Source organism: Aptenodytes forsteri, unplaced genomic scaffold (assembly GCF_000699145.1).
Source record: "Aptenodytes forsteri isolate BGI_AS27 unplaced genomic scaffold, ASM69914v1 Scaffold320, whole genome shotgun sequence".
Classification (NCBI taxonomy): Eukaryota; Metazoa; Chordata; class Aves; order Sphenisciformes; family Spheniscidae; genus Aptenodytes; species Aptenodytes forsteri.
This window is the reverse complement of record NW_008794890.1, coordinates 1,232,874-1,245,548: the sequence shown is the minus strand read 5'-3', so window position 1 is coordinate 1,245,548 and position 12,675 is coordinate 1,232,874. Positions and strand designations below refer to the sequence as shown.

Sequence of the window (12,675 nt, the reverse complement as noted above, 5' to 3'; positions counted from 1 at the left end):
GCAGCGGCAGTCATAATGCGTGGGGCTGACTGCCTCACCCTAGGCGACCCCCTGGACAGACCTTCATCTACATCCTCGTTTGCCTGGCCCTCAAGTTCCAGGGCCCCATATCTGTTGTGTAAAGGCAACCGGGAAGGTGAGGGAGGCCGGGCAGGGGTTCACCTGGCACGCCGAGCAGGGACCCGTTTCCATTCCCCCCCGTCGCTTAGGTCCCCTCTTCCCCCCTGGTGGCGAGAAGGCAGGGGATCCTCTGCTTCTCGCGTCCTCCATCCCATTCTCTTTTCAAGAAAATTCAGAAGGCAGGGGATCCTCTGCTTCTCGCGTCCTCCATCCCATTCTCTTTTCCCAAGAAAATTCAAGACAATTAGGTTAATAGGTCAGCAGATGGTAAGGTTTTAGTGGAAGCACGGTATCATGAGGAAGGTGTCCGATGAAGATGAAACATGAGTCTTACGTTCACCGAGAATTTCAGTCAAGGACATTGAAAAAGCTTTTCTAGACACAACTGTTCAGGCAGAGTGAGGGCTGAGAGAAATGACAGGGTATTTAGTAAATTAAAACTTGTTAGATACCTCCCAACAGGTGATTTGTAAAAAGCAGAAAATTGTGCATGTAAAATAAAAGGAAGAATAGGCAACGTTTGACAACAAGGGAGTGTGAAAAATACCCTGTTTTGCTGCGAGAGTGAAGATCAGTCTGAACAGAAGCATCCATTTTACAAAACAAAATAATAATAAATTTAAAATAAAATAAAATAAAAGCCACTCCAGCCTGCACTTTTCCATTTCAGGACAGCCAACGCAGCTGTGAAGTGTACAGGGCACTGTGTGTGGGTCTTGCAAAACTCAAAATATTTGAAGACACCAGCATGCAAATCTGTTTTACCATTTACCAAGTTAGCTATTTTCTAATTGCTGAGAATTGGTCTTATTCCCCCAGCATTTGAACCAAGTAAATAAATCCCTGTAGTCCTTCAAAAGTTATTAGTGAGCAACAGGGGAAAAGAATTTCTGGGAAAAAAGAAATGAAACAGGCAAGAAATAAGATGGAAAGGGCAAGAAAGAAGATAGCAGGGCAGCAAGGTGGGGCACTTAAACAAGTTTCCAGGTTTTGGCAATTCAGTTTTTAATGAAAAACCGAATTTTTAGGTTCTTATCTGGGAAAAGGAGTAATGTAAAGGTCAGTTTAGCAGTAGCATCATTGCAACTACACAGAAGCAAACTCGGAATTAGAGCAGGGAGAAGAGGAGCATGAGCGGGACCCCAGCACCTCTTGCAGCATTTATAGAGATTTAATAAAAACAATTAATTCTGGAGTCTGACTCATAACCTTGGCTGCAGCAAGAGAAAACAACCATATATTAGAAAAAGAAACAAATCGATAGCATTACCAATACTCTAATGTCCTATTTATTGATGTCTCATTCTCATCTCAGCCATCAGCTTCTGGACCTTTTTAAAAGTTTTCGGGATTATATTCAGTTCCTACATTAATTTATGAATAAATAAAGCTCTGACATTGCCAGCTGCAATTCTGATTTAAAGAGGCACTAATATTTCCCTGTGCATTACTACTTTTTTCTGATGCCGATGACAACATCCATCACAGCAATTTACACTATTTTAAGTGGGAAATATGGTATAAAGTTTTTGGATGGTCAACAAGGAAACTGTCTTTTGACACTCCTACCCATACAGATATATACTGTTTTACTGCTCCTGCGAATTATCAGTGCACAAAACATACCCCAGGGATTTTGGGGAGTTAGAGGAGAGATGGTTTCTGTAACATTGGGAAAATAACTACACAGGAGCCTCCAGAGGCGGAGATATAAACGGGAAATAGTACAAATTTTCTTGAAAGGAAGATATGTTGTTATGTCCCAGGAGACAGGTACTACCATACTCATTTTTAAATCATTGTGAACGTAACAAAAAATTTATATATAAATCGGTTACAGTAGCTCAAATATCACTAAAATTGTCACCATGGCAGAGCACCTCCTGCATGACCCAAAGATGACAATTTCTTCTTATGCACCACAAACACATTTTGAAAAAATAATAATAAACAAAAAAAAAAAATCTGTATTTTATTCTTTACAAATGAGAAGGACAAAGGGAGGACACCCTTTGGCTGGGGCTCTCTGCGCCAAGCAGGAGCTTCCTCCAGCAGTCTCATCTGCAAGCTGACCCACCACGAACCCCGAGGCAGGAAGGCTTCCCAAATTTCCACACCTTTTCCATACACTGTGCCCTAAAATAATTCATACCAGTCACCAAGACACCCTCGTCTCCTCAAACTGGCTGTCACCCTGCTATGGTTTTGCTCGCAGTCAAGTGAGTATGTGTTTCACTTTGGCTTAATTACATTGCAAATACACGCTCGTGTGGATTTATAAATCAACACAATTGAAGATGATAAACTCTAAGTGAAAACCAAATAATTCCATTATTTTCAAAGATAGCTTACATAGACAACCGAGCAAACTAAGTTGCTTTCAAAATAAAACTGTGTTTCCATAACCCTGTATTGCCTCACCAGTGGCCACCCCAGCCACAGTGAAGTAGCTACATTACAACCAATCCTCTCAAAGACAACAGCCTAGAAATACAGTAAACCAGCCTTAAAACAAGCTGCCTTTTGACAGAAAGAGCTTTTCTGTCCTCTTTTCTTCCCCCATCATTCTCTGTGAGACTGTCCGCCCCAGGCTAAACCACGTTTTCCATCCAATGAGATGGATGGATGGCTGCTCCAAAAACATCACCTCTGGAAGAGGATGTGGCGCAGTCCAAACAGATGCTCTCGTGCAAGGATTTAGCTGTGTGATGCCACCAAGGCAGTACACCGTAACTATTAGCTAGTTTTTGTACGTGAGCCACAAAGTTGCATTGAGTTATTTTCCTTTGCTTATTTGAATGAATTGTTATTTCCCTGTTGATAGAAATAATTATTGTAAACAGCCTTATAAAATGTTTTCTTTCCAATTAAGAAAACATTGCCAAAAACCAACTGATTTTGAGTACACTGTAAATTATGTATTGCTATACTGTAAATTATACACCTGCTATCTTGGCGCCAATCAGCCAGGAAGGTAAGAGAACAGCGTAACTGTTGGGAGCCTTGAGTATTACTGTAAGATGATGTGGCTGATCATTTCATGACTTGTTTTGTTCCTGCTAGTGTGCAGTGGGATACAGCGAAATAATGAGTGCCATCAGGTGCGAGCGTGAAAAACAGAATAATGTATATCATCACCCGATGTCTATGTCAGTATACATATTTCTGTGAGAGACTAGAAAATATTTGTTATCTGTCCTCCTGCTGTGCAGCACTACACTGAACGGGCGCTGCAACTATTATTTTATATTGTCATGAAGAAATGTCTTTTAGCTGTTACTACATTGTACACATATGAAATCACAACATGATTTAATAGCATGTAATGAAGCATTGCTAAGCAAGTCCTGGTAAAGTTTTGAAAAATTAGTCAAAGATGAAAAAGTAAAGAAAATACACTAAAAATTTGATTTTATCTTGAGCTTTCAGCCATAACTGTATTTTACAGTAGTAGAAACATCCTAAAGGTTTCCCAAGTTGCTGAACAGTGATGTCTTACACAGTCCTGAAAGATACTCATTTATTAGCAATTTATCAGCAATTTATCAAGCTGCTGGATGCTTTACATTACAATATTTTCACGCTATTCAATTTAAATCTAGCTACAGAACTACTGAGCTTATTAGCAAACTGGAGGTATGGTACTTCAGGTATGCCGTCTTCCTAGCAAAAAAATGTCAGTATTATGCTTTCCTCGCATGTTGAGAACATACTCTTAATTATTAAGTTTCCGTTTAATTTCAGAAGATCAAAGTTATTATGTATTGAATATTTAAATATATGCAGACAAGTATTTATTGTAAATTAACTAATCTCAGTCTTAGCCAAAATACTGTATTTGAAATGCTGAGAAATTCTCATCATGGTGGTGCTGCGTGTCACTAGAACTGTTTAGGGATGCAAGGTAGGAAATCCCTTTTATTTCCCATATCGGGTCGTCTTCGAAAGATGATTTTGTTTGGCACACTATTGCCTGCTCTCACTATTACAGCAGATGCCACAATGTATTTGGTGCTGTTTTAAAAACATACCAGCTCTAAGAGTCAAGTTTCTGTGAGGCACTAAACAAATGAAGAAAAAAGTGTTTCTATCTTATGTGTTTGTGGGGGGATATTTAAAATTATAGTTCATCTCCATCTTAGTATTAAAAAAGTACCGAAATAAGGACATTTATTTAATAACCATACTATTTTATAATTAAGGTACAGATTTGCAGGGGCAAGACTCGAGTTTTGTGCTGGATACATCTCCCTGGCTGCCAAGAAGTGACACAAAATTTGGCCTTCAAATTTTCTGCCTTCTTCTTTTTGGAAGAAGGCTGATTTAGGAGGGATTGAACATGTTATCACAGCATCAAAGAGAAGCCCAATAGCTCTTATGCACAGATAAGTACCCAGAATGGGATGAGTGTTTGTCCATTAAGATGAATAGGTGTCCCAAATTCCTGCCTAAAGCACGTTTTACTATTTCTATTCTTATTCCTCCCTGTAGAAATAAGGCATATTTTTATAATAATCACCTGTTGAATATGGATTTACATTTTCTCTTCTTTTAGTTCATCTCCAAAGGAAAATGTTTATATAAAACAGGTCACACACACACAATTCCCACCTCCACCAAAATCATATATACACACAATAAGACAATTTAAAAACCACTACCACCGCCCTGCCTTCAGCCATCTACCCCATCAAGAAGACCACGATTATGCTCTTACTGTACATTAAAACTACTCCACAGTTGCAAAACGTCAAACATTTTGACCTTCAAATGCATGGTCAGGGAAGACAGTACAAAGATAAACTATTTTCCAATGTCTACAAACACAGGAAGATCTACATTTGGCCACTCAACTGCAGAACAAATCTTATTTCCCCATTAAGGTGCAGCCTCCTTGCAACATGCAACACCGTGACAACACCCGACTCCAAAAGCGTAAACCCACTTCCAATCTCTTTCCAAATTGCAATAGCCCTCTGAAGGCTGCAAAAGTCTTTGAAAAATTAACTCAATGTGAAAGCTACATCATAAGGAGCACTTACCCTTGAAGGGCTTTTTCTCCAAACCAATCTCCCTTCCCTAGAGTACGGAGAAAGACCGGATCTTCACTGGGGGAGTCTTCACGAGTAACATTCACCTGTTGAAAAGCCAAAACCCCCCAGCATTTAGAAAACTAGTTTGTTCAGAGAGGGATTCATCATCTCCTGGATCTCTTAGGAAAAGCTCTGGTCCGCAACTCCTCTGGGAACCACGTAATTCTCCAGAGTCCCGCACTCTTCCCTCAGCATCACCAACCAACCATCCAAGAAAATGAGCAGTTATTTTCCACTAAGGTACCTACTACTCTTGCAAAAATGCAATACTTGTGGTTTTTTGAAGGTTTTAACTCTAAACATGGAGTTGGCTGCAGAAGCAGAGTCATTGCCCGTATGGAGTCAGCAGCAGAAAGAGGTTCCAAATATTTTCTGTGTATCAGACAGACACATGGCATAGGCTTCTGTTAGCTTTGTTCTGCATGATTTCTTGCGTTGCTAAGTTCACTTAAGGGAAAGGAATAATAAAAATAATCTACATTTAGACCTAATTGAAATGAAACAGTTTGCAGCATTACAGGATGAAAGATGCCTCCTCTCCTTTTTACTATCTCTCAAATTCAGGGAGGGGATAACTCTAGCTGGAGCAAAAATCAAGTATTTTCATTGAAGTTTAAAGGAAAATACCATCTTATTTTTTAATTTTTTATTTTTGCAGTGAAAGAGAAAAGCAATTACTGCTGATGGAAAGCAGACTTTCTACCCACTGTAAAACCATGGGTAGTATAACCTAGTGTAAGCCTAAGTTGAAGAAGCTGGCACTGCAACAGGAAGATGACTTCACATCTGTGATGATTTCCTGTCGCCGGGGCGTCCTTTTTATTTTCTGAAACGATTTCAGAAGAAAAATAGTGATTGATCATCTGAACACCCTTGGTTTTGGTTTCCTGTGCCAGTATGGGATATAAATCCCAGCTGCCATCTAATGACAAAGCCCGTGACATCCAGCTGGGTGCTGAGGATGGCATGACTTACCCAGGATGCAAAGGGCTCCATGAAAGATGAATGTTCTTGATGTAATGGCCCTCTATGAGGAATATTTCTTCCTTTTCAGCTGTTATCAGAGGTAACTCATACCTTTTCCAGTATGAGAAGGCAGGTGAAATACAACCCCCTGCTATCAGTGCATGGTGGGGATCACCTCTCCTGATGTTAACCATCTATAAAGCTAGTTGTCCAGTCTCTGTCTATGGTCAATGGAGAGGGACAGGCATTTCCAAAGCCTGAGTTGTCCAAAATTTAATTTGGATGAGCAACTCTCTGGAGGTACCTCACATACATGGGAAAACCTCTCATCTGCTTCTCTTTTTCAGGCTGTTTAGCTTTAATCAGAGCTTTTGCATATGCAAATTCACAAAGCCAAAATCAGGGACGTCAGACACATCCTTTCGGTTTTAGAGACATTCTAGTTTAATTTCACTATTTACAATTGTAGCCCGCACCTTCTCCCTTCTCTTTTATGGATGGTGAAACCAGTGGGTTTGAGTCATTAATGAGTGCTCAGTCTACACCACACTACATTTAACATCTGCAGTGACTCATCAAAGATCAGATAAGGGTAGGGAACACGTAATGGACAAGCCAGGAAGATTTGCAGCTGATGAAAAAAAACTTGGACAAACAAAGGGAACTTTAATACATATTTAAACTCTTTCTCCGTGACCTCCACTGATGCTAAGCAATGAATGCTGAGGGATTACGGGACTGTGATAATCTACATGGTTCAAAGCGGTGAGCCATTTGAACAGCCATGGCACCAATGAAGAACCTGCACAGTCTGGCATTAAATTGGTGCCACACCATGGCTTTTAAAGGGAAAATGGTGTACAGTGGCACAGCATGGCACACGCCGTCTCTGGGTAAAGGCAAAGGTACAGAGCAGGCACGGAGCAGCAGCATTTAGCAAGCAGAAGGGACCGAGCTGTTTTCATCTGACGTATTATTCAACAGATTTCTGCATGCAGGGTGTTTGGAACACACTTCTGATTTCTATTCACTTGGACTCAAGAAAACACGCTATAATAAATAAACTAAACGAGCTCAGGATTGGGATCAAGTGTGCTGGATGGAGTTGAGGAAGAAAAAGGGGAAAAGGTTTTTGCTCCTAAAAGAAACATCGATAGAGCATGGGCTGAAAAAAAACAGAGCAGAAGTCTTTCTAAGCATTTCTGAGCGAAGTGCTGGGCTCAGAAATGTAAAAAATCTTCTCTGTTCACTTGACTGTCACTATAGACGCTCTGACATAAAAGGCAAGGCAGAGTTTTTATTAAAAGTAGCTTTCACCAATAATAGCCATGCGATGCTGCTGAATGCAGAAAGTACATGTGAAGCCTCAGGTACATAAGCTGCAGCCAGAATTTTTTCTGGCTTATTAAGCTGCCTGGGTCAGGTTTTAGCATGGGACATTATGTGCCCCTGCTTCAGAAAGTCCCAGGCAGCATACATTGATTTGTTAATTGTGTATTTCATTGCTATTTATTCCATGTTTCACTGCTAAGGCTCTATTCCTCCTATCCTGGGCTGTATCCTTAGCATGGGTTAGTTCTTACATTCACTGTATAGCTCTTGTGTCTCAATACAGGCATTAAAATTAAACACTCTCCAACTCTGTCCATCTTCTATCAGTCACTGATATCTCTTTTGCAAATTGGGAAGCTTGGGAGAGAAAACTGCAGAATTTAACGTCCCTGTGGGAATTCCTGTCAAGCCATCAGGATCCAGCTGCGGGTCTGGGAATTTCTCAACAAGCCCATGTGCGTTGTTTTATTTTAGCTCCCTTTTTCTGGCCGTCAGCTGTCACAGTAAGATAAAGTAGCAAAGGCCAGGGATAAAGCCAAGGAGCGTCTCAAGCACAGGGCTCTGGAGCAATGGGCAAGGGCATGGGTGTTTTTCTCTTCCATCCTGCAGGTGAGGTGTAAGGGCTTGAGGAGGTGCAGGTCAACAATCGGTTGCCCAGCTGGTGTCAACAACAGCGATTTGTTTTTTACAACCAAGGGCCTCTCTCTGGAGATCAAGGATGCTAGGAAGGGATGGGATCCACCTGACCAAGTGGGGCAAAAGCATCATTGCCAACAGGCTGGCCAACATGGCAAGGAGGGCTTCAAATACTCGACGAGGGAGGGAGGCGCACTGTCCCATTATTTTTGCCCATTAAAAAAGGGCAAAAAAAAAAAGGATTTGAAGCGTGCATCATGGTTGTCCTTATTCTGGGAGAAGAGGAAATATTACTTCTGAGTGGAGGGAAGCAAAAGGGCTTGAGGGAATACCATCAGACTTGGCTTTCTGCAGTCCATAATTATCTTCATTTCAGAAATTTGTCCATGACTATCTTATTAATCTGAAATAGACCATTTTTTCCTTCCGATGTAGACTGGCTCCCAGAGATAGAGAGTGGAAGATGATGGTGAAAATCTAGTTTTAGTACCCGAGAGCTGACAGCTGCCTTGGGAAACAACCCAACAGCGTGTACAACACCCACACTCTTCCTCTGCAGATGCCATGGGGTTTTTGCTACCCTTAATTATGCAAGGCCAGCATTAATATGTGCCTTGGTGCAAACATCAGATCCATGAACCAGGAGGCTGGGGTTAGCCTACTTTCAAGCATATTTATCCAGTTGTGTTTACTTTCAATGTATCACATCTCATCCGCAGTGGGAAATCACTGTGTATTCCCTTGAATATCTCCATCCTGCTACAGGGAAAGAAGCCAAATCTTTCTCAAGTGTAATACTATTAGGCCATCTGAAAAAATAAAAAAAGTTGAATGGAAGGAAAAAACTCTTATCTCTAAAATCCCATCAGGATTTTATGGGAAAAGGGGTCAAAAAGCATATTTTCCCTGTGAGCAGTGGAACAGAAACTTAGACCTTTTTTCTTCCCCAAGGAGAAAGCTCAGACTTCTCTGGCTTTCTATTATTTAATCTGGAGAAGCTGAGAAGCTATAGCCATGGGAATGAAGTCTGGAAGTCAGCCTTGTAAGAGGGATTCTTAGCAAAGAAAACGTTGAGTATTGTAGGGTATACTGTTAAAAAAGAAACTCGAGCTTTTTGGTCATTTACCAAGAGACTCAACAACTATTTTCAACCCCAAAGTGTCCACTGTGAGCACACGAGTAAAACAGCATGAGATCTATATTTTCCCCTTCAGGCCACTCTTCCCTACTGATACAGCGCCAAGAAGTTTAATTAAATGTCAAGTGTTGCAGCATTTGTGCCTTGGGGAGGGGAGAGAGAAAGTGCTGGCTGGCACTGAATTTTGAGAGCACATCACCACCATTGCTGTCATCGTCCCACTTGCCTGCGAAGGGTGTCAACTTACCTTTCCTTTGCTGATTATAAAGAAAGTGTCCCCTCGAGCACCTTGTCGTATAATATACTCTCCGCTTTCATAATGCGTCTGTAAAAAAAATAAAATTAAGATGAACAAAAAGAATCAGAGACTGTTAATTCAGCAGGCAGATTGGCAGTTTTGCAAGATAACACTTAAGGAAACATAACCCTGGACCCATTTTATCCCAGTTTGACACTGGGCATGATTTAAAAATTGGCCTGTGTCAAGGAATATAATAATTAAAATGGAACTGTTTATGGCTTGCCCATTTTTCTTCTTACTGTGCTAGTGCCAGCTTTTGCCCAGATGAATTATCCTCGCAGCCTAAATCCATTTATACTAAGTAAACCAGACAGAGGAACTTTCAACAGAGAATACAGCACATGAACTAAACTGCAGTAATATGCCTGTTGTAAAAATAGTTCTTTTCCATTTTTTTCATTGGTTTTGTTATTTTTCCAGCTTTGCTAGCAAGGGCTTTATCCAACAAATAATTTATGCTCTTCTCCTGTTATTATAGTAGTTTAATCCATCTTTTTTGCCTTGTTTTGTGGAATATTCCTTGCTAAATTTATGTCACAGCTTATCAACACTTGCATCTAAACTTAACAGGATAGCTTCATCCCTTATATTACCCCATCAAAACCAATATGCATTTATACATCACCAAAACAATAAAAGCTGGTGCGTTCTAAATAAAGACTCTACATACATATTTAGCCCCCCCCCAACCCTGGAATTTTCTTCAGAGATGCTCTACCCTCTGCAAATTCAACAAACATCAGTTCAAAAGCAAGCAGAGGCAGGGGAATGCTAAGAGCTTCCCACCCAACATCTTCACCTACATCTCCTACTGGACAAATGACTGCTGTTTTTTTCTAATCAAGCCCCTGTGCAGAGCTGCAGGCATCAGGTCTGCTGTGCCCCAGCACTGATTTGTGACAAAACCTCCCCAAAAATGCCCCTGCACTCTGGCTCAGGTGTTCTTTGAAGCTACACTAAAGCACAAAGCCCCAGAAAAGACCGCCACATCTTTTAATCCCAAGGTATGTATAAACAACAGCAAGGAAGGATTTGAGCTAAGACAGAGGAATTAATCAGAATCCTAGAATTTGGGTAAGCTTCAGATGTTTTCTTTCAAGGGTATTTTATTGATCTGCGTTTATTTATTTATCTTTACACTCAATCTTTTTGGTGCCACTTACAGACTGATAACAGACTCCAACATGAAAATAAATAGGTAAAGGCTCATGTAAATGTATCTGCTACATCTGAGAAAAACAACTCCTTGCTTTGGGAGCACTGGGCGTATGGGGATATTAATTAATGAAAAGTAATTGTCCCAGGAAAAAGAAAACATATCTAAGTGAACTATAATATGGATTTAATTAGGTTAGTTCTTTAAAATACATATAGTTAGGCTGTGGATGCTTTCACCATCCCCAGAAAAATTCTGGGTAAATAAAATCAGAACGTCAAAGAAGTATGTTAGTAATTAATATTCTTCAGACCCTCCAGAGGATTAATAAATTTAAAAATAAAGTTCTCGATCAGAATCACAAATACAGAATATTATCACGTCAGTCTTCAGAAAAGGGACCAGAGAAGGTGGGTCAGGAAGTCTTAACCTGTGGGTTGCCCAGATCCTGAATGGGCTCTGATAGATCTAAAAACCGCAGCATTTTTCCTATTTCCATGTGCCAGAGTGGGAAGAGGAAAAAAAGCCTGGACGAGGCCGTGGACACAAACTCACAGAGTTTTACTTCTTATGCGGGGTGTTTCTGGATAGCAGATTTTGAGGATGCACATTTTTGAGCATCCAGGTTGAGACTCCTTGAAAGGGCCTGATTTTATAAGGTGTTGGGATCGTACCCTCTCAAGTGGAATCTTGTATGCACCCAAAAATCTAATCATTGAAAATACTGGTCAAAAGGTTTCCAATTTTAGTATGGGCAACCTATATTCATTAGACATACTAAACTGCTACTGCTTATATGACTTTTGTGCAATTTTCAGCTGATACTGCCTTATAGCTTACTCTCAACTTCTGGCCAAATAACACATTCAAAATGACAAAACCTTCTTCCTAAAAGACCATTTCTTCGTCTTAGTCACCAGTTACAACTGCACCAACCACTTAGCACTGAGACTCACAGTCCTGCTGCCTGATTCCCACCCATGAGTCCTCCCAACCTTCCCACACAAGGAATGGAAGGAGAGTTTTGAAGTTTTGAAGGATCCGAAGCTGCCTCTTACTTTAGCAACTCCTGCCTACTGTATTTTTTTTTTTCCCCTGGGCTCTAATATCATTCAAAATACTGCACGTCCTTCTTCTAACATTCAAATTGTACTCCTCTAGTCCCTCCTTGAGTGCCCAATTGCGCAGAGCTTTCATTTCGCTTGACCTCCTCCTCATCAGCACCTCTCCCCATGCCCTTCCTGCAGTCCACATCTTCGTCTTTATGTATTTCAACTTATTTCTTTCACGGCTAATTCCACCTGGCCTTACCACAATTATTCTTGCTTGAATCAACCTGTCCTTCCTCCTCCTCTAACAATGCTCTTCCTCTTAAATCCTCCTTTTCTAACACAAATCAACCCATCCGTGTGCTTTGCCCTTCTAACCGAATTATTTCTGTCCATTTAGACTGAAAGCACTGTGCAAAGCAGGCAAAGTGCATAAGTGCTCACTTATGACACATGCAAATAAAAATAATTACAAGCCTCTTGCTTTTAGCTGGCCATGTATAAGGTAGCAATATGTTCTTAGGTACATACAGTACCATTACACAAAGTCATCTGAAGAAGCACTTTGGCAAATGTTGCACATATTCATGGTATAGCTGATTCACATTTTAGCAACACAAGCTCCATTTCATCTAGAGAAAACCAGTCCAAGAACAATATGAGGAAAATCAACAATTCCTACAGCTTTACAATGGTGTCATGGCACACACAAAGGAATAATATTTGAATTAAAATCACAAAAAAGAAAAGCAGTAAAGCAAGCGGGTTCCATGTATCTTGACTAGCTTTAGACTGACCCCACTGCTTCTTCTGGACTTGCATTTGCAAGATTTAATTCAATGGCTGAACTCTAGCAAGCTGTTGGAAGTCAGACTGTTGAAGGG

General features: G+C 40.6%; 1 protein-coding gene across 1 annotated transcript in view; it reads right to left on the bottom strand.

Annotated features, from left to right (window-relative positions):
- Positions 1-12,675, bottom strand: part of PRKG1 (protein kinase, cGMP-dependent, type I) — a 514,986-nt gene that overhangs the window by 121,237 nt on the left and 381,074 nt on the right. Inside the window, exons 6-7 of the mRNA XM_009275074.2 lie at positions 9,533-9,610; positions 5,163-5,257 (exon numbers count right to left, since the gene is read on the bottom strand). Coding sequence (XP_009273349.1) covers positions 5,163-5,257; positions 9,533-9,610 — 173 coding nt within the window. The remainder of the gene's footprint in view (positions 1-5,162; positions 5,258-9,532; positions 9,611-12,675) is intronic.